Raw genomic sequence first — 23,008 nt, forward strand, 5'->3', positions numbered from 1 at the left:
AATATTTGTGTATTTGAAATATTAAATGTACCCAGTATATGTGAAAAATATGATAGAAATTCAAAATGTCTGCTTTCTCTACACGTCCCCTCCAGCTTGTCTGCACGTCTCATCAACTCTGGGTCGCTGGAGAAATCGCCCCAGAAAGGCGGATCTGTTTAAGATATAAATGTTTGACATAAACTGTAAGGCAAGGCAAGGCAAGTTTATTTATATAGCACATTTCATACACTATGTCAATTCAAAGTGCTTTACATAGAGAGGAATAAAAATAAATCACAAAATAAAAGGAAAATTCAAACAGTTATTCAAAAGCTTTGAAAGGAATTATAATAATCACACTATAGCAATTCATAGAGCTTTGCATAGAAAATAAAAGGAGGGGAAATTAAAACAGTTATAAAAGGAATTAAAAGAGTGAAAAATGAATTAGAGTAAAATGAATTAAAACAGTAAATAAACTTCTCATCTGGCAAAACACTGGTGTATCGTATTTTGACTGAGATTTCCCCACGACGGTCAGTATTCTTCTGTGGATTTTCATATACCGTGGATTATCTGAGCCCACCAGATTAATAATCTGTACCAATCCAGACCAGTAATCTACTAGTCACCACAGTGTTCTCTTGATAATCCGTACCAGACTAGTAATCTCTACTAGTCACCGCAGTGTTCCCTTGACCGTTTTGAAGGAGAGAAGGGTGGATGCTTGACGGATGTCTTGAGGAAGAGCATGCCACAACTCTAAAAGACCTGGCTCCCATGGTTAACAAATATTGAAACTGACTGAATATGGCACAGCCCTACAATATTTTTCACCAGCCGCCACTATTACCTACTTAGGCTGTTTATTTTGGTGGTATATAGAGTAACTTATATAGCCTACCTTGTCATTATTGGGATGAAGATGTGGGACTTTATATATTTTTATTGAAGGATCAACTCTGGGACTTATTTTCTATGCTTTATTTGATGCTTATTTTTTTACATTGAGCAGAAGCGTTGAACGGTCTGGTTTCATGGGGTTAGCTATTTGTCAGTAAACAATGAGTTGCCAAAATCAGAAAAACCTGCAAGCTCTAGACACTGTTCAGTGAAATGGGAAAAAAAGGGTTTGATGTCTCATCCTTCAAATAATGGTCAGGGTCCTTCTCCCTATACACTAGCGTATGAATAATTATTAAACGATACATTTTTAATGAATGCTTTTTGGTAGTCTGCTCTTTGCGATCTGAGGGTTGGAGGAATGCTTGAGGAATCTCAAGAGCCTTTAATGTTCACACTGTGTCTTCTTTTAATTACTGTGTGACAAATATGCCAATTGTCATTATAATTAAGAATAAAGCATTTGCATTAGCCATGGACAGTCCATGAAAGATGAAAGGACAAACATCACCATGACAATAAAGTCTTTAGAGGCCAATTCACTTGGACAGTTTGCTTATTGTCATGCCTTCATAGGAGAACCAGGACACAATAATATATCCCACAGGACCGTGGCTAATTATACAGTGTTTGTGTTTTGTTTGTTTACATTTAGAGTTTTAATAATTAATAAGCTGGTTGATTCATATATTTCACCATTTGATCTGACTCAGTTTTACTCCTATAGTAAACACAGATCATATTTAAAATACAGAAGATTTATTACTTTGACAATGCTCAGGCAGAAGGTCTTTTCATGTTTGTTTTGTTTTCAGAAACAAGCTTTCAGTTAGTTTAGCTAAATATGTATAATAAAAGGGTGTCAGTTCATATCCTTTTTCCAATAAATATTTTACTTTTAGATCTTATCTTTATTTAGATGTTATCTGTTTACTAGCTTTTGCACAGCTGTCTGTGTTACACAGACACTACACAAAAATCTAGCTTGAACCAGCCACAACTCTAGTGGAGCTTTGGGGTTTTTCATAAAAATATAAAATCTAGTAATAATAAGGGTCAAGGTGTGTTTCCTGACTCACTCGGATCTCAGGAAATAAGTAGTTGCAAGACTATAGCGGTTGCCTGTGAAAAGAGATGTGACTGAACCCAGCATTAGATGTCTTAATTGAGGTCAGAGAACTCCTCACTGAATAGCATAATATGAGTCTTTATGGATTATTATGAATTTGCTTGTTCTGTGAGGGGGTCTGAGTAAAAATAATAGTCTGTGCTTAATAATGAAATGTCACCTGGATGACCTGAGCTGTAGGTGTATTTGATTAAAAAAAATACAATCACTGCCATTGGTCTTCACATAGTTTGATGGAAAGAAAGGTTTTTCTGAACTGCAGGATTTCATTAAAACCAGATCAACTCTTGAGAATAATAGGCCACACACAACATTGTTTAGCTTTTCCTGGTGTGATGTGCAGCATGTGAATAAGTTTGTTTTATCAGAATCAATTATAGAGGGACGTTCCCAGATATTGCATTGATTTTTATCGACATTTTATACAAGAGATTCATGTGCTGGTCAAATCACTTGCCTGTCAGCCGTTCACCTCTGATCCTCGATTTGTTGATGAAAGTAACCTGTAATTTCAGCTCATTGACTGTGACAGTAAATCTGTTTCATGTCCTGACAGTAATTTGTTGTTTGGTGGCCATACTGAGTGTTCAGGTTTCTGTGTTCTCTGATCTCTTTTATGAATTGAACAATGCAAATAGACCTTATTCACAGCAGCGGCGTCTTTGGTTTTTAATGGGAATGAAAGTGAGGCTGTGAGGGATAGACATACTGTACATTCTGCTGACGAAACAAGAAATTTCAGTAGATTAAAAACTCCCGACAACATGAGCTGTGGATAATTATGTGTGATTTAGGAGTTTTATACAGCAGATTCCCTTGAAAACACTGTAAGTCTATCCTTCACAGCCTTGCTTTCATCATGGCTCTGCTTTGAGTAAGGTATAGAAGTGGCATGACCTCCAGTGAGTGGATTTATTGAAGATGTCTCTTGGAAAATAAGATCCAGAAGAGGTCTGTCATCTCTGATATGCACTAAACATGTTTGTAGTTTGCTTCATCTGTAGACCAAGATGTTTTCATTTTATCTAACTGAATTATTAAAGATGTGTTTTTGTTATGCTGGGGCGGAGACACATACCTAATGACTAGCTGAAACATTCTAAGACTGAACTGAACACACTTACAGACTGTTTCCAACGACTGGAGCAGATTTTAAACACTGACTGTGTGAACACCGACCAAAGCAACTGTCTCTGACTCGGCGTGTTTGGACATGGTCAGTCGTAAGTATCAAATTACATTCATAATTGGCCTTACAGTCTTAAATGTGTCCACTTAAGGTAACACTTAAACACAGGTCTCTGGAAAACTTGATTTTTATTGGTCAGTTATGCCATTGAGCTACCCTGGAAATCCAGAGTTCTTGCGAGAGCACAAGTTGAATTTGCTCAGCGAGTTACTCTGGCGTCGAGTAATGATGCTCATTAAATATGCCCTTGTATCCGAGCTGCACCAATCACATCGGGTTATTCTGATATAGGCGGGCCAGAGGCGAGCTAAACAGATGACGACAGCACTGTGAAGTCCAAGTCATTAGTAAACATTGCAAGATGGCTATGGATGAACACCAGTTGTTTGAAACGGCTTTGGCCGCTACAATGAACGAGTTAGGCTTGGCTTTTTATCTAAAAGAGGAACAGAAGACGGCGCTTGAATCGTTCCTTTGCAAGAAGGACGTTTTTGCTGTTTTGCCGACCGGATACGGCAAGAGTCTAATCTACCAGTTAGCTCCACTGGTAGCTAAGCTTATGGGGTTATATTGTTGTGATTGGTCGTAGTGTTATCCAATTGCGTGCAGTGAGATTTTCAAATGCATGCTTGGTGCCGCCCCTCGAGCTGGCCGATTTTCATTAGTCGATGCCAGACCATTAATCTTTCAGATTTAGGTCTGGATTTCCAGGCTACTATTGAGTGTTAAACTGGATATCTGAACGTTGGCCATGGCAACATACCAACATACTACTTTTATATCTTTCCTATAACTCATTTCAGTCTTTCAAAGTAAGTTAGAATAGCTCAATGATGCCATCTTGTGGCTCTAAACGGGTAGCTACCAACCAACTGCAGTAAAATGGGATTGGAGGGCATTAGTATTAATTTGAATTTATATGGTGAGCATACATTCTTTGGGAGATGGCTAGACACAAAGAACCGGATAAGAGATATATTAAAATATTACTTTGTAATATATGTATATGAAAGCAAAATGATAGCCCATCTCATAGTAAAAAGTAATTTGTCTTGCAAATTAAATATATAGTAAATAGTTAATGGTAAACATACATCATCCTGTTTAGGTTTATTAAAGCAAAAATCCATTATAGATCATGTGTTACAAAGAGAATAACATGCCATCTTGTTTTGAGTCAGTGCTTTTTTTAAAGCTACACTGTGTAATTTTTTAAGTTGATTCTTCGCAAAAAACACTTTGTTCTTTCAAAATGATATGTGCTCATTCGTGTGTATTTACTTCCACCAACTAATCAAGTATTCTCGTAAGCGTAGAATCTGCCATTCAGAATACATACGAGCGAGTCGCTCGAATGGCGGAAGCCATGTTGCGCCTCCATTTTGGAAATACATTAGCCAAAGAGGGACATACCTGGAAATTCAAGCTTCGCCTTTTGAGCTTTTACACTCATTGGCACCGTGACGAATGCGAGGGGGAGATTACTCGCGACTGCCGGCCACCGTAGGAGTTAAAACGCCCTCGGAATGGGAGGGGCTAGAAAGTAATATTCAGTTGGTAGTCATATACAATTTCACCGCTAGATGGGAGAAAATCCTACACAGTGTAGCTTTAAGCATTAATTGGAATTAGGAATAAATTGTTAAAAAGTGACAGGAAAGACATTTTTAATATTATAAAATATTTCAGTTTCAAATAAATGCTGTTCTTCTGAACTTTAGATCCATCAAAGAATCCTGAAGAAAATGTATCACGATTTCCACAAAAATATTAGGCAGCAAACTGTTTTCACTTTTTTTTTATGTATTCTATATATATATATATATAAAAGAAAATGGTTATTTTACATTAATATTAATCATATTTCACAATATTTCTGTTTTTACTTCATTTTCAATTACATAAATGCAGCCTTGGTAAGCCTAAAAGACTTATTTTCAAAAGTATGAAAAAATGTTACAGGCCCTAAACTTTTGAACATTAATGTATATATTACATTATATAAAAATGTGATGTAACTAGTTAGCCTGATAACAGCATACTGCCTACAGGTTAATAGTTTAAAGAAAATTTTGTTCAGGCTTTACACAACTAGCCTACTCCTTGGGGACTAAGAGTGGTAACATTTGACACGATAACAGACTGGCTGGCTGTAAATTTTCCATTTAAATCTGAAAGCACAACCTGGCAAGGGGAAAACCTGATTGTACCATGTGCACAAAGACAGAGAGGACAGTGACTTAAGTGTTGTCCTTGAACAGCTTTGCTTTTAGGACTGTGTACTGTTAGCATGAAGGTTTCCTGAGAGGGCCATAATGCTGAGAAAACCATACCTTGTTTTGTCTTCTATTAGCAGAGACGAGAGAGAGAGATCTCAGTGCATTTGTACTGTGGAGACGCAAATCTTTTTTACTCAGCAGTGTTTTGACCAGCAAACAATATTTCCTGTGGCTACTGCAGTTGACCTGAAATCATATACCAACATGAAACGGTTGTTGAAATACACAACACAAAATTAAAGGTGATAGATAATGAATGGTGGATATTTTTCACATCTCAGCAGTACTTCAAGAAAATCAAATAATATTAGAGCTTCCCTCTTGTGGTTATGCACAGATATGCAGCTAAAGAGTATACCAGAGGAACTTTTACATTTTTAGTGTTTACATTTTACCAAAAAAAAAAAAAAAAAAAAGAGTTGTGCTTGACCATCCAAAAGTTGCTGCCACAATGACATGGTGTTGTTGTTGGTTATCAGGCTGCTGTTGTCATGCTAGGGGGTTGGTTTTTTGGGGTTACTTATTGTCCCAAGTGAAAAGAGTCTCTGTGATTGGCCCGGGTTCCTTCTTGAATGAGATTCGTTTTCATGACTTCACATCAAGTCGCCCATGTTAAGGTACAACCCTTAGAGGTTCATCTTTTGTGGGGTCAAACGTGCAACCTTACAGTAACCAGCCCAGGGCTGCATTTCCCAAAAACATCAGAAGCCTAATCGTACAACCATTGCCAACAATGGTCTCTATGATCAACTTAGCTCATGATGGTTTTGAGAAACGCATCTCCCAGGTCTTTAACCACTAAGCCACACCATCCCATAATGATCAGTTCATTATGTGGGTAGAAACACTCAAAGCTGCATTAGATCTGCAACATTTCTGTGAGTCTCAGTTTGAGTAATCCCCAAAAGTTCCCAGAAATTTTCAGTTTGAGTAATCCCCAAAAATCTGGTTAGATCTCCACACTTAAAAGTCTACATGAAAGAAAGGTAAAGTTATTCTTTATTTTCATTTCATATAGAACATTTGCTGCAGTTTTCCGGTATAGCAGTAAGAAATTCAATTCAATTCACATTTAATTGCATAGCGCTTTTCACAGTACATATCGTTTCAAATCGCGAAACGGCATCCCGAGGTAGAAACAGAAAAGCAGCAATAATTAGCGTAGCTGCTGTTCATAAAATTTCAAGCAAAATATAATTGTGTGTGTTTGATCTGATAACTGGAGTACAAGGTTATGTGATGCATTATGTGAATGCTTGGCTAAAGAGATGCATCTTTAATCTAGATTGGAGAGTGAGCCTGAGCCCCGAACATTATCAGGAAGGCTATTCCACAGTTTAGGAGCCAAATGCGAAAACTCTCCCCCTCATTTAGTGGACTTAGATATCCTAGGCACTACCAAAAGCATTTTGGTATTTTCTAATTTTCTCAAGTTTTTCTCAAGAGCATGTTGGATTATGGGGCAATAGAAGATTAGTTAAATACACTGGAGCTAAACCATTTAGGGCCTAATAGGTCAGTAGCAATACTTAGTAATCGATACGGAACTTCATAGGTAACCAGTGTAGAGATGATAAAATTGGTGTTATATGATCATATTTTCTTGACCTGGTAAGAACTCCTCCTGCATTTTGGACTAATTGTAACTTGTTTATTGAGGATGCAGGACAACAAGCAAGTAATGCATTACAGTAATCTAGTCTAGAGGTCATGAAAGCATAGCTTTTCTGCATCAGAAACAGATAGCATGTTCCGTAGCTTAGCAAGGTTTGTGGGAGGCGGCTGTTTTTGTAACATATGATTTTCGAAGGTCAAGTTGCTGTCTACTAATATTCTCATATAACTGTGGTTCTAAAATGCTTTTACATTGGAAAAGTAAAAACGTTAAGTTGGAAAGACAAGTAATGACACAAACAGTACTATTGTTTAAGCAAAATGTTTTGGCTTCTACATGATTGAAACTTAAATTTCAGTGTTATCTCTCTTGGCAGCCAATAATTCACCACAAAACACATTGCGGTTGGCACAGACATGGTTATTTTTACTGCAAGTGAACCTGTATTTAATGCACCCAAAATATACCAAAATGTATTTGAAATACATTTATACTAAATAAATAAATGTACATATGTATGTACTTAATATAGCTAAATACCCTACAATTGTACTTTTGGTATACTTTGGTACTTTTACTTAAAATCTGCTTATTTTGTACTTAATGCACTTTAATTACCCAGAAATAGTGCTGAGGTCCAACTAAAGATATACTTAAGTATATTTGATTGAGCTAAAGTTAAACTATTGCAAGAATACTTTAGGTACACTTAAAATCTCTTTAAAGACCGATGTTATACAGAGATCATACTATCCTTACTAATAGTGATATTAAAACACATTTTAGGCTTAATATTAATAAATGTGCATGCGTTGTGCAATAAAGAAGTACTCCAAAAAAGTTTAATTATAGTATTTATATTAGTAAGTCTCAAGCGATATGTCAGTAAATATATTAATGGATTTGTAGTATAGTTGAAATAAAAATATATTAAAACATTTTGGTATATAATTAAAACATTTTTTTTTCACTAGGGCAATCTAGGTCATATTTCCTTTTTACCTTGCACAATTTCATCCCTGCATTTTAAAGATGAAGGTATGTCATGCAACCTGTCCGTATTGACATCTGCCCAATTTGGCTGGCTTGGACCAAATGACAGATGAATTTACATCAAAAAAACATTTGATTGGACACATGGCCTTTGATGTCAACAGCAAAAGAAATGGGAAACCTTTTCTTTTCCATTCTAAAAGCTTGTTTATTTTGTTCAATGAATTTTATTATTTGCTTTTAGCTATTTTCCTTGCTCTCATATCAGAAAAAAACTACATTTTTTGGCCATGCCCATGACCATCAGTTTCTCTGTAATGCAGTAGAAATCCAATAGGATAAGGTAATGGACATCTTGCTTGAAGTTCGGGACAATGGGCACAAGTATAGGAGGGTCTACTTTGAAGTCTTAGACGCAAACACTGTTTGCAATTTAGGCTTGGCGATAATAACAGACTATTAAACATACAGCTATTCATTGTCCCTTCTGTTCATTAATTGCATGCTAGACCATGAACGCTTGATCGATTCTTCCTAGCTTGAGCCTTTTGTTTAAATACTCAAAGAAACTCAATACAAGTCTTTTAATGAACTGGAGGGAAATGAAAGGGGAAAAAAAGCTTAGTTATAAAACTAATGCTAGAATTGAAACAACTCCATTATCCACAGAAACATATTTTAAAGCAGTGAAATATGAAGTGAAAGTTTATAGGTTTAACACCGCAAACATGTGCACTTGACCTGTGACGGTAGCAAAATAGGGTGTGTGTTTGTGGTAGTGAGAGTATCTGTGAGGCATGATGCTCAAATTCGCCCCGTAGTGGAAACCACATGCAGCAACTGCTCAAACACCAAAGGCTGAATGTGCAGGGTCACGTTCATCAGTCAGAGTAACGGAGAGTTACGGGACGAACGCAAATCTTTGGCTGTTAGGCTGACTGACTGAGAGATGGCGATTCTGCTGCTGTGTGTTGTTCTCCAGGCTTTGTCCTTGTCTCAAGGTAAAATGGTTCTGATGTATGGTTGTGTAGGCAGACTGGATCTTTCATCTAAAAAACTTGTGTTCAACTGCGATATTATATTCTATAATCTAACTTTTTTTTTAATACATATTCTAATATTTAATTGAAAAAGTCTATTAAGTTGATGATACTTGAGTAGAAAGGTTGTACAATTCTCAAAGACTGTTGCACAATCCATCTAAATAGCTCTTGAGAAACAATCACTATCATAGATGGAAAATCAAATGTGCACTTTCAACAAAAGACTTTTTCTAAGACATGCTTTGTGGTTAAAACAAAGCTCAGTTTAACTAATGCAGCACAATGCAATCTGAAAGCTTTTTTTTTTTTTAAAGTGATAAAAGAAAGTACATCGATGCCTCGGCTCATTACGACGCTTTTCCAAAGAGCTGTTTGCACAAAGTGCAACCAGAGGTTCGTTTATGCACTTCAGTGTACTGTGACACATTGGTGAATAAATAAGCTGAACTTCACAGGAGATTGAATGAAGAAAGATGACTTCATTTGAAAGTCAAATGCATAAGATGGCTAAAAATAAAAAACTAATCATATCGCTGAATTTTCCTTATAGCCAGTTTTAGTCTTTGTTTCCAACAAGCTGCAGATGTTATTAACATGGCAAGGAGACATTTTACAAGGCCTTACATTTATAGAAAAGTGATTAAAAAATAGAATAAGACAAATGCTATATTTTTCTTCAGTGTTTTGCTGTGAAGAATGCATAGCACAGATGGGATCCGGACACAAATAGTGCATAATAATACAAATACAAACTGTGTTTGATGAATAAGATTGGTCTGTATAAAATAACTGTTAATCTGAGAAAAAGTTTGCAAATAATGTCAGTATACATCAAATTCTCACAAATAATTTTTTTCATTTGTCAATTTTTATTTAATAATTAATTCTCTCATTTTTTATTACAACAAATATAGTGTCCTAAAGCATATTACATTATTAATTATAAACCTATAGGCTACTTATTACATTAATTTGATTCCGTGATAATCTTTTTTTTTTTAAGCGGACATAGACATCATGGCATTTTTGTAATAATTTATTTTTTTGATTCCCTGAGAACATTTAAATAGTGTCACAAATGCATTTTTTTTTTTAAATCAATTTTATTCTGTGACTTTTTTGAGTATAATGACCAAGATGAGCATCAGCTCCGAGTTTCTGCTGTTTATGAGACAGATGGAGAAACTAAGGTGTTGAAATACAATCAAGCGCTGTTGAAATACCTCATCAACAGCCATTTTATCTAGTCTGTTTTAAAACACAGCAGGGTTTCAAGAACTAGTCCTATAGTTATAAATCACTACAATGACTTAACTTTATTATTAGGTAGCTTGTACATATTTCATCTTACAGTCTCATTCATATTGTGTAAAACTGCCAAATATCTACATGTTTACTTCACACCACAGGAGGCCTATATTTAATTTTTTTTCCACCATGACAAAACTTTGTAGACAACTTTGTAACCCAACACAAACATTACCGTAGTTTTGCAGAGCATAATTTTTGTTGTTTTTATGTTGAGCTGAGCACTTTTAATGCGTCTTGTTCAACAGTCTCATTGCTGTTGTCTTTGATGAATATTGTCTTTGTAGACTGAGAAGAATTACAGCAGATTGGAAAACGTTAGATTTGAGCGCTCTGTTCTGCTTTTACACTTAATTGACAGTTTTTGCCCTTTGGCTTCAAGCAATATGTTCTCAGCAAAACTCATGATGTTCATCTTGTCATCTTCAGGGCTCAATAGTACAGATGACCTTCCTTCCAAGAGTATGGCAAAGCATGCTGATAATTCAGACAAACAGAGTAAGTTGAATGATTTCTACCACTCTTAAGAAAACATGTGCCTTTCCTTTGAAAATATGATGTCTAGATCAGTGTTATCAGTGGGTGCAGTCAGCAGCAATCTCATGACGATCAAATAAAAAAAAGCTCACTTATTTAAAAGTGGGCCACAGAGGAATCAAGCAGTTAATCAAGATGTTGATGAACAATGTGCATGAGAACAGTGTTTGGGGTAGGCCTGCTGAGACCAACCCGCTGTCATCAAACAGAACAGAGAAAAGAGATCAGCAAGATTACACAAAACTTTGAGAGCAATCTACCACCCCGGAGACAGCCGCTTCATTTTTTTTTTGAGCAGTACAATTAATTGTAAAATCATTAAGCACTGTTTAATATGTACAAGTAAATGCCCTAATCACACAGACATCAGACATGAAGAAGGTAAAGAAAAGCTGGTGTCCCACAGAAATGTCCTTGCACTTAATTGGAAGACCCTTGTCTCTCGACTATATCCAACAATTAAACATAATAATGTCGTCATTTTGACAATCTGTTGAATTGATATTCTATTGACAGTCCGTTAAATGATATAATTACTAAATAATTTTAACTATTCAAAATGTAATTTTACATAATAATATTGAACAATTCTGACCCTTTCTACAGTATCATGAGAAGACGAGTAAATTATCTCATTCTATTTTCCCAATTTGTACAAATATTGCTTTGTTTATTGTATTCATCAACCCTGTTATTCAAATTATTGTGAAAAATTGTATTTTATTAAAATATAAATTGTCCTCTTGAAAGTGTAATTTTGTTTACTTTATTATTAATTTGCATCCAAACTAGCAAGTTCCTATTAAGTGATATGTTTTATTATTTATTTTACACATTTTGATGGTTATTTAATGTTTAAATAAATAATGGTTTGATTAGTATTATAAAACGGAAAGTTTCTGTCCTTGATTCCGATTGGTTGAGCCGTGTTCAAAGCCGTGACCTCATTACATCAGTATTACTTTATACAGTTTTATTCCACTCACAACTATTTTTAACACCACAAATTGTTAACAAGGTTGTAAAAGTTGCAAACACTGGAGAAAATTAACAGAAAATAAGACTCTCATATCATTTTTAATATGACCTCCTGAGGTTGATGATTAACATTTTCGACAGATTTCGGCACCTCCTGTCATCGACCATTTGGTAACCTTTTTTGAGTGTCAGAGCCTATTTTGTACCCTATTTGTGGAAAGTGTGAGATATCAATCATTCTGCATCAACTGCTACACTACCAAAAGTGGGTCTGTAAGATTTTGTTTTGTTTTGTTGAAATCCATCTTTTATGCTGACCAAGGCTGCATTTATTTGATCAAAAGCACAGCAAAAAATAAATGTAATGCTGTAAAATATTATTACAAATTTAAAAGAATGTTTTCTATTTTAATATATTTTAAAATGTTATTTATTCCTGTGATGGCAAATAACTCCAGTCTTCAGTTCCACATGATCCTTCAATCATTCTCACATGCTGATTTGGTGCTCCAGAAGCATGTCGTATTAATAACCATGTTGAAATCAGTTTGTGGAAACCTTGATACATTTTTTTCAGAATTCTTGGATGAATAGAAAGAACGGCAATCATTTGAAATAGAATTTTTTTGCAACAATGTAAATGTCTTAACTGTCACTTTTGATCAATTAAAAAAAAAAAAAATCTGAATAAAAGAAAAAAAACGTACTAACCCCAAACCTTTGAACCGTAGTGTATTGAATAGAAAGAATGGCATTCATTTGAAATATAATTTTTTTGCAACAATGTAAATGTCTTAACTGTCACTTTTGATCAATAAAAAAAAAAAAAAAAAAAAAGAATAAAAGAAAAACAAAAAACGTACTAACCCCAAACCTTTGAACCGTAGTGTATTCAATGAAATCATTTATGTCCCACCACCAACAGTGGAACACCAGACCAGTGAACTCTGACCCTATTTAAAAGTCACTCTAAAGAAAGACCTTCAGAATGAATCGTAATTCCACACACAGTATACACAGACACAATCTGCATCCTGTAGTCATAAATCAGGAGAACTTCATATGCTCAAACCACACTGTGGAGGCAATGTCATAAACTTTCAAAAAAAAAAGTTCTTTCCCCAGTGTCCTCCATGCTACAATATGACATTTCCACAGGAAGTGACTCACGGGATGTGGCTGTGTTGCAGTGTACTGCTACAACGTTTTGCAACACAAAACAATGCCCCACGGTTTACATATTCACTTTGCTGTTTGGATCTAAATAAAAGTCTAGTGCTAGAAATACACACTGAGAACAGAATTAACACCCAGATAAGATCAGTGCCAGGATGCGATGCTGGAAAAGTTTCTGACTCAACCCAGCATGCTGTGAAGATATAAATGTGAACCATCTACCCTAACTGTTCCTATCATTCTCATGAATTTAGTCAATGAAATCATTTATGTCCCTTTTCCCCTTCTGAACTAGTTGAGCTCTCCACACTGAGTCTGTCCAAGGGCTGCTCTGGTGTGCTCAGGGCTCTTCACCAGAACACTACAGTCCATGTGACCCTCAAACCTCTGGATGCTGAGGCTGACGAAAAGTTTGCTCTCCAAATCTGTGAACTTTTTGGTTGTGGCCACGTTTTTCGTGAGATCGGCACGACTGCAACGGTGCACAATGGCACTTGTCTTGCAGACTGCATCTTGAAAGACTCAAAACTGCACAACTGCACTACAGCCGCAGAAGGCGACTGCACAAATGCAACTGAAGTCATTTGCGGTGAGTCATCTGAGATCTTCTCAGATATGTTTTGATAAGTGCTCTACTTTTGTCTCAATGCTTTAATTGTTATATGATCGGCCTAACCTCTGTTCTCCAGAACACCAGGCTGTGAGATTGAAAGGAGGACATAATCGCTGTGCTGGACGGGTAGAGCTGGTGCATTCTGGGCAATGGGGAACGGTGTGTAATGATGATTTTGACATCAAAAGTGGACAAGTAGTATGTGCCCAGCTGAGATGTGGCAGTGCAATAAGAAACGCCTTTTTTGGGGCCGGCAGCGGAGCCATCCACATGAGCAAAATGAAATGCAACGGCACAGAGAGGAACTTATGGGAGTGCAGCCCCATCAACAACACTTCCAACTACTGTGGACATAAGGAAGACGCTGGCATTGTGTGTTCAGGTACTATACACATGTACACTTAATTGGCAAGTGCTTAATAACATAAAATGCCACTCTTTTCTACACAAAGAAAGAACATTGAAGTCAAGGTGAATTCAAGTTTGCAACCCATTTTACTTCCGTTAAAAAGGATTTTCAATTAGAAAATATGTAGGATGGGAATTGATTGGTTGGTAAAACGTGGACATAGCTGAATGGTAATTTGTTTAAACAGTATTAAAGGTGCTCTAAGCGATGTTGGGTTATGTCACTTCTTGTTGACGTTCAAAGTATTGTCAAACAAAACGGAGGCTAGCTCGACCCTCCCTCCTCCTCCTCCCGTCCCCTCCCCCTCCCTTCCGTGCTTCCTGAAACAGTCATGAACCATTTAGAAAAAACAAACTGGATTTACACACCTGTCCAGCAAAAACAGAGCCACCTGAATGTCGGATCGGAAGCCTTTCTGCCAGCGGAGTTCTCGCCACCTTCTGAACGCTTTTCCGATGTAAATTCGGGACTTTGCGCATTCCTTCTACTTTTCCCTATACTTTGTTATTTGTTCATCGGAACGTCGTCTCTTTGGTCGTGTGTCGGCCATATCAAAATTCTCAAGAATATACATTTTTAACGTTAGTCGTTGTCTAGGACATCTCTCCTCTAGCTAACTTCCCCATGCTTCTCTCCACTCCCCACACCCCCCTTCATGTGCACGCGCACTAACCCCCCATCCCCACCCCCAAATCATTCTTGTCGGTTATTGGCTGGAACACTGTTTGTTATGTTTCGTGGTCCAGGCTGGGCCAGTTTGTTTTTCTTGCCGTTTGTGGAGCCTGTGCTGTCTACAGAGATCGCGTTTTTTTACAGTGTGTTCAGGGGACAGGCAGCTAGCGGATAGTGAGGAGATGTTTGCTGGATGTGACAAAAAATGTTTTGGCCTAAAAAACGCCTGACATCGCTTGGAGCACCTTTAAATAGGCATTTGGCAATTGTTTAACATTATCCAAGCAGTCCACAAGGCCTGAATGATGTCATCTGAAAGGAAAGCAAGTTATTATATTTAGATTAAAGATTAAAAAGACATTTTATTTGGAATAACATGCACTGATTAATCGTGCAGTAGGAAAGTAAAAAGGTACAATTTCATCTTCATGTTGACAATTGATGTGTAGACATTCACTGCTTCCCAATTCGCCTACTTATACTATGCCCTAAAAGTATACCGTTTTTGTGAAGGAAAAAGTACATACTTTTGAGTGTGTAACAGGCAAGTAGGCAAGCTTTTGGACATACTACTTAGTCATAATTAATTTAACTGACAGCTCTGTTGCTTAGTTACGTGCATCCTGTCACCGTTTAAACTGCCTTGTCAATCATCTTGTCGGAGTTCAAATCATCCACATTCCATTTAATTTAATTTCTGCAACGGAAATTCTTTTTGAAGAGAATATAGAAGCATGTTGATCTGCCAGGCATGTGTCTTTCATGTGGAGAACTCTCCTCATGTGTTTGCATAATGATGCATTTAAAAGTTGAGAATCACAATGCTATTGCAGATGAAATATATGGTGGACAACAATGAATAAATATTTTTTCACTAGGTTAGATACTGATTATTAAACGCTCAAATCCTTTATCTAAACCTCTCTACTTAACCGTCGGACTCGCACATTCACCACATTTGTAGTTTTTAACATTTTTTACTTGTGTTTGTAGTTCTAGTCAAATTTTCATCTAATGCACAATGGGTTGAGGGCAAAATGAGCCATTAGAGTGTGCATGGATCTGCACTTTGAATTCTAACTTGAAAGAGCAAACCATCCGAGTATCTTTGGAATACTCATTTTTAACATACTACGATTTGGGCCACGCTAATTCTAATTTCAATACTAATACTATTTAGGATGGATAGTATGCGAATAAGAATGCATTAACTAACTTTTTGAGCCTAATGTTACATTTCCTGTGTGTATTTGAGGTTGTAGTATGTGACCTCTTGAGGTGGAACATTAACATAATTTGTTTCAGCTCTTAGTCTCAGTTGTAGGTCAGATTTAACTTTTTGGGGTGGATGGACATAATTTCCACGTCAGTTGGTCTGAAAATGGGTAAAAAGTAGGGCAGGCTTACAACAGTATTTCTTAAATGTCAAAGCACACATATATAAGCTTCAGCTTGTTAGTGTTTTGTTGTGAAATACAGAGTGACAAGTCTTGAATTCCTTTGATGTATCCAGTGGATTAAATGTCTTTCATACAGAAAGTGTTGAGACCACACCCACAGGCAGCACAACCGAGCTGAACTTAACAACACCGGTGGCAGGTGATGCTTCAGTTTCTTCTTTTTCAAAAGAGAAAATGAATGAAAAAAAAAAGTCTGCATGATTTCTGTCAATAAAACCATCTCTTATTTTTGTGTCAACCGCAGTGGCAGTAACAGAACGCCGCCGTGGAGTTTCAGCAGCAGCGATTGGCTGCATCATCTTATCTATTGTTTTACTTATGTTTATTATTATAAATGCTGCTGTCTGTGTGCATTTCAAAAGAACAAAGGGTAAGTAGATTATAATCTTTTTATATTCAAAAGCAGTCATCACAAAATCTAAAAAATATATTTTTTTGCTTTAGATGACAAAGTGGTATTGGAAAAAAGTAACAAACAAGTTTTCTTAGAACTAAATGAAATAGATTTTCTAACTCCAAGAACATCTCTGAGTAGTAGTACAACACTTTAGTTTTTAAAAATATTTTATTTTTTATAAACTTCAAATGAACTCACTTACTTACTTTGCCAATTTCTGTGTGCATTTAGTGCATTCCATTCAAATATCAGGAAATGCTTTTTCATAGAATATGAAGAGATTCAAACCTTTTGTGAACTATTTCTTTTGACATTAGTTACCACCGCAATACAAAAGCTTAAGGCAGAGGCTTAGTGCTGCATGGGGAAGTTTAAGTAATTCTTTTTCATTCTCTTTGCCAACAGCATGTGTGATTCATCAACATCACAGTAATTCCCACACCAGCCTGGAGGACCAGTCCAATGTACAGATAGGAGTCTATAACACACAAATTGTCACGGCTGCCAGGGTGCAGCAGTATGGTTTGTATTGCAATATATTTTATTTCTACATCCTCGTAACGGATTGTTTCTTTTTTTAGTATTTAGTTGCCTACATATCGATCTGTCGATTTTAATTGATTCTCATTTAGAATTTTATTACGAAATTCAATCAATAAATACAGATTTTGCGCTCTTTAATGTGGCATGACAGATCGCTTTTTTTGAGAAGCACAGAGAGCTTGTGAATTGATCATCTCTTCCGTTTTACTGCTAATTATAGCACGAAATCAACATCAGAAGGTATGTTGAAAAATACAGTACAAATCTGTTTCATGTCTCGAGCTCAATCAGTGTTTCAACCATGGAAAGATGTCAATAAAACTGCTAATTTAAATGTTTGTATATAAATCAGTTAATTTGAACCTTTAATAGTATAGTAATGTACCAACTGACAGGGTTCTTTGATTAGTTTACAGTATTTGAGCTATTTTTTCCCTTGAGAAAATTTGCCATATTCTGTACATGATATGTAAATTAATCAAAATCAAATTAAATCGAAATCGGAATTGAATCAAATCACAAGTTTTTTTTATTGAAATTGAAGCGTGAATTTTGTCATCAATACCCAGCCCTTAAACAATATTTTGTGATTTTTCTATGGGTTAAACCACATTATTTTTCAATTTCTGTAAACAAGTGATTCAGTATTTATGCATTGGATCTGTAATGATTAATATATATATACAATGAGATTGTATTTGTCATAAACATGAAATGTTTTGTAATTTCTGTAATGGTCAAACTTTAAATTTGACGTAAATGTGCACTTTCTGTTTTTCATTCCTCAGAAAGTCTTGGCCCGAGAATGAGCTCAAACTATGGCCGTAAATTCAGCCGGAGATTAAATCAACCCACTCATAACTCTGACTCTGATTCAGACTATGAACATCACAACAGCATTCGACCGCAAAGACTGCATCTAAACAACTCACCAAGTATGCTGCTTTAGCAGACAACACTTCTACTGCAAATGACCACAAATATATAATCAGTCCTTATTTAAAATGACACGCATCAAGAAAAGTTGCGACGGAGAATCAGTCGACAGAAACCACTGGCTTAAGCCATTTTTAGATTTAAAAAAAGATCGGTGCGGGTCATTGGAGAAAAAATTTGTTTCCCTCTGTACTTAAGTTCACATTAAACTAAACCACTATCAGTGCAACTACTGAGCACTTCAGCTCCAGCTTCTGACATCTCCCTTATGAAACAAGTCAAAGTATGTTTTGTTATGAGAGCAGATGTACAAAAGTGCCATCAACAGCCTTTCTATATTGCATGGGTTTTTAATTAAAGTTCCAAGTGGTCCGGCCTCTATATTTCCTTCCCAGCAGAGGTAATACTTTTTTTGGATTAATTATAAACTTCCATTTGGCCAGCAGTACTTTGTTAAAGAAAAAAGAAAAAAATCCTAAAGAGTATATTGGACCCTCGGAGCCAAAGCAGTGGAGTCTGAGAATTTCTCAAAAAAAAAAAACCCAAAAAAAAAATTTGGATATGAATATTAAAATGTAGCATCCGATGTTTTATCAGGGTATTATTATTTTTACATTTAGATGTATGGCAGAAGGCCATGTGACAGAAAATATACTGTATAGGGGTTCAGGAGTTTCCTCTTGAGGTCTGGACCATTTTTATATTTTTCTTAAAATAAGTAGGCCTATCTACTAAAAACAAACAAATCAACAATGTACATGATAATCAAAACGCTCTCATCTTGAGCAGGAAGCAAAGTTATTTCAAAGTTTAATTGTCTTTCCTTGCCATCTACAAACAATTTCCCTAATTAAAACATTGTTTTTTATGAAATGCTCTTAACATGCTGATTACTAATGATAAATGTATAGATGAAAAAATTACTAAAACTTGTTTATTTGAATTGTCAAAGTCCATATACATTATGTATGACCGATAAAAATAATTGAATTTGCTTCCTTTTGCATTTTAGCAGAAGTATCAATCTATTTTGCTGTTCACTGTGTTTTTGCTGTTGTTTGAAAAAACGTTTCGGCTTCAGCTCTTAATCTGGTGCTTCTTTAGCGGGAGAGAGAAGCATCGTGAACTGAATGATTGAATGAAGCGTGTTTGGCTCTAGATAAAAAATATTGGAGGATAAAGCGCTGAAAAATCATTACTTGAGCGACCATGAGCGCTTGTGTTGTGCACTGTTTTCTGTTGTTTTGACGCACTGCTCACTTTAAACTGTAGAAACGATAATATTGTTATACCGTTGTCATCATGTCTCGGGGTCCGGTTGTAACAAGCCAGGGTCCGGAACCGTAGCGCGGTCTGCTATTTGAGGACCCCTGCTTTACGGTATCAGAATATGCTTTTGTTTTTATTTTTCACACATAAAAAATTCAATATTCAAGATAATATTCAATTCAGTGCAACACTGGCATTTGATTCTTGTCTGAGATCTTTCATAACACTCATGTCAGGATGTGATGGGTCCTAACTTTTCACTTATATAAAGAGACGAAACAGGAAATAGTTTAGCCGACATGGGTAGGTTCTATATCAATAGAAATAATAAAGTTCCGTAAAAAACGGTGATAATTTTGCTTAAAAGTTTAGCATTTCAAAATAGTTCACTAGTTTTTCTGTTTTAGCATTGTAGACATATCACATATTCTGCATTAAAGGATAAGCAGTGACTTGTGGAGAACCCCATTTGATATGTACGAATTCTTCTTCACTCTGTCTAGCAGGAGGTGTGAATGATGTAGACAGTACATGCTGTGGAGAAAGAAATGCACACAACGTGGAAATCAACATGGACACCTTCAAGTCAGGTATGAATGAATAAATCAATCGGATACATGGGATATTTTGCTCTTACCAAAGATTACCTATATTGTATCTACCTATATTTTATTTTTTCTTTGTTTTGAAGGTGATAAACCCCCACTGTTTTTTGGTATCCCTGACACCCACAGTCAAAGTACACTGATCTAATGTGACCGTATTTATACAACTTTTAGTAAGAAAATATATATATATATTTTTGCTCTATACACAGCAGTAGATGTGAATGATTCAAGCAGTACATCTTCTGGAGAGTTCTATCAAAACACAGAGGACAACATTCCCAAGTCACGTATGCACAAATAAATCATATTTCGGGTTCATTTGATATTTTGATGCACCTTCATTTGATTAATCCAGAGAGAACATGTCTAGATGTATGCATCATAATATTAATAAAATAGTATGATTATTTTTACTGTGAATATTCATAAAATACTAACAATCAAATGTTTTTATGAAGGTGCGGAAACACCATCACTTCATGAAAAGTCACCATTGACACACCTGTCTTATGGTGACCATAACTCACCAGGTAACGGGAAAGCTGGTTGAAACCTCCGATTTCAAATATTTCCTCTCTGAGAAGTTGCATTTTTGGTAGGGAAATACATTTCAAATTTATGAACCCTGTTTTGTCTCTAGCAGTAGATGTGAATGATTCAAGCAGTACGTCATCTGGAGAGTTCTATCAAAACACAGAGACCGACACAGACAACAATTTCAAGTCACGTATGCACAAATAAATCATACATTAGGTTAATTTGAGTCATTTAATCCAGAGGGAACATGTGTAGGTGTATTTACTAATATTTTATCTTTTTTCCCCCTCATGAAGGTGAGGAAGCGGCATCGATGCATGAAAATTCACAGTTTGCACCCCTGTCTTATGGTGACACTGTGTTACTAGCAGACACTGACAGTCAAGGTAAAGCTCTGATTATCACTCTGATTTTAAATATTTCTCTCGCCTTTAAGGGTAAACCGTGTCTTGTAGTAGGGAAATGCATAACAGATTCATGAATTCTCTTTGTCTTCAGCAGTAGATGTGAATGATTCAGACAGTACATCTTCATTCGAGTGCTATCAAAACACAGAGATGGACATGGACAAGAATCTCCACTGTGGTAGGCTCATATCAAGCAATTTAAAGGGATAGTTCACCCAAAAATGAAAATTCATAATTTTCTCACACTCAAGTTGGTCCAAGCCTGTATGAATTTCTTCTGCTGAACACAAAGAAAGATATTTTGAAGAATGCTTGTAACCAGACAGTTGAAGGACCCCATTAACTTCCATGGTAGAAAAAAAATACTCTGGAAGTCAATGGGGTATCAACTGTTTGGTTACCGACATTCTTCAAAATATCTTCTTTTGTGTTCAGCAGAAGAAAGAAATTCATACAGGTTTGGAACAACTTGAGGGTGAGTAAAAGATGACAGAATTTTCATTTTGAAATGAACTATTCCTTTAAATTGAAGTTTGATGGGTATTGTCAATGAGCATTCTGAGGATTCATTCCGTCAGCTAAACCTCATGCACCTGTCTTCTGCAGAAGACGAGGAAAGCCCATCACTTCTTGAGAAGTCACTACAGACACCCCACAGCACTCAGATGACAGGAAACACTGCTGGTTACGGCGGCTGTCATGTTCCTCGTGCCCACAGTCGAGGTACCTTTTTGTTTTAACAATGCAACAATATTGACAACTGTGTATTTTGATAAGGAAGCGTGTGAATTCTTCTCTGCTTTGCAGATGAGAATGATTCAGACAGTACTTCATCAGAAGAGTGCTATCAGAACACAGAGATTGATGAAAACGGCTGTCTCCGATATGGTATGAATGAACCATCACAATAAATAAACAAACATCTAAATCCACAAGTGAAAAATCCTTTGGTTTTTCATTTTTCTTATTTAATATAAATATCTTCATTATAATTGTATTATCAGCAAAATACTTTGATAGAAATTCAAAACATGAATTCTATTTGACCTAGAAATAGTGCAGAATTTTTTATATTTTATTGTCATTTTGTCATGTTTCTTTGTTTTAAATAAGAAATGTTTCTTAAACAGCAAATTAGAATGACTTCTGAAGGATCATGACGACACTGAAGACTGGAGTAATTTGCTATCACAGGAATGAATTATATTTTTAGATATATTCAAATAGAAAACAGTTCATTTAAATTGTAATAATTTTTTTCTTTTTATTACTGTCTTCTGTATTTTTCATCAAACATAAGAGACTTTCAAAAACATGTAAAAACTGACCCCCAACTTTTGTTCAATTTCAATATATTTAAACAAACATTTTTAATCTAAAATTTGGTTTCAGATCTGTGAACCACTGTATATTTGACTTATCTGCATAATGCTAGTCGCACCTTTTAAACAGCTTGATAGATAAAAATAGTTACAATTGGTCTCTCTTGTTTTTGGAAGGTGAGGAAAGCCCATCACTTCCTGAGATGTCTTTTCAGAATCCCCACATTGCACAGACGACAGAAAGTACTGACGGTCACGACGAACAGCATGTAACTAGAAACCTCAGTCAAGGTACCTCTACCTCTTGTACTCAACCACGTGATGATATTTCTTTGCACAGAGAGCTTCCTTTCTGAAATCACACAGCTCTTTTGAACCTGGATCTTTTGTACAGCAACCTTGAATCTTAAAACAAGCAGGAGCAATTTGAAGGTAAAAAAAAACAAAACACTGGCACTGACTTTTTTAATTTATTTTAGAAACAGATAATAGTAGTACAACATCAGAGGCATCGTACGTGAATGTACCATCTATAAAAGAGAGGGAGGATGATTCTGCTGCATCTTCCGATAGTGACTACGCTAACATTGAAACCTGGTGAAATCAGCATGAGAACTGCTAGAGATTTTTCTCAGTAGGTAAGGTATACAAAAAAAATGTAGAAAAGCACTCATCATTATTTTTATTTTTTATTCTCTTTATT

The 23,008-nt window shown here is 35.9% G+C and overlaps 1 protein-coding gene across 4 annotated transcripts; it reads left to right on the forward strand.

Moving 5' to 3' along the window:
* Nucleotides 1–8,907: 8,907 nt before the first annotated feature.
* LOC307171919 (uncharacterized protein) lies at nucleotides 8,908–22,906 on the forward strand (the record flags this gene model as incomplete). Of its 4 annotated transcripts, XM_079893851.1 has the most annotated exons (19): nucleotides 8,908–9,091; nucleotides 10,871–10,939; nucleotides 13,428–13,721; nucleotides 13,822–14,127; nucleotides 16,363–16,425; nucleotides 16,531–16,656; nucleotides 17,089–17,205; nucleotides 18,015–18,161; nucleotides 19,935–20,021; nucleotides 20,123–20,170; nucleotides 20,249–20,326; nucleotides 20,498–20,569; nucleotides 20,680–20,766; nucleotides 20,873–20,962; nucleotides 21,075–21,161; nucleotides 21,590–21,706; nucleotides 21,791–21,871; nucleotides 22,483–22,596; nucleotides 22,785–22,906. In XM_079893851.1, the coding sequence occupies exons 1-19, from the start codon at nucleotides 9,040–9,042 to the stop codon at nucleotides 22,904–22,906; spliced, it is 2,157 nt and encodes a 718-aa protein (XP_079749977.1). In that variant the 5' UTR covers nucleotides 8,908–9,039. The 4 variants fall into 4 exon arrangements, with proteins under 4 accessions (XP_079749977.1, XP_079749979.1, XP_079749978.1 ...); XM_079893853.1 differs by lacking the exon at nucleotides 20,123–20,170 and having other exon boundaries at nucleotides 20,683–20,766; nucleotides 21,078–21,161; XM_079893852.1 differs by lacking the exon at nucleotides 20,123–20,170 and having other exon boundaries at nucleotides 20,252–20,326; nucleotides 21,078–21,161.
* Between the last annotated feature and the right edge of the window lie 102 nt (nucleotides 22,907–23,008).

The sequence above is a fragment of the Squalius cephalus genome (assembly GCF_949319135.1).
Source record: "Squalius cephalus genome assembly, chromosome: 15".
In the NCBI taxonomy this organism is placed as follows: domain Eukaryota; kingdom Metazoa; phylum Chordata; class Actinopteri; order Cypriniformes; family Leuciscidae; genus Squalius; species Squalius cephalus.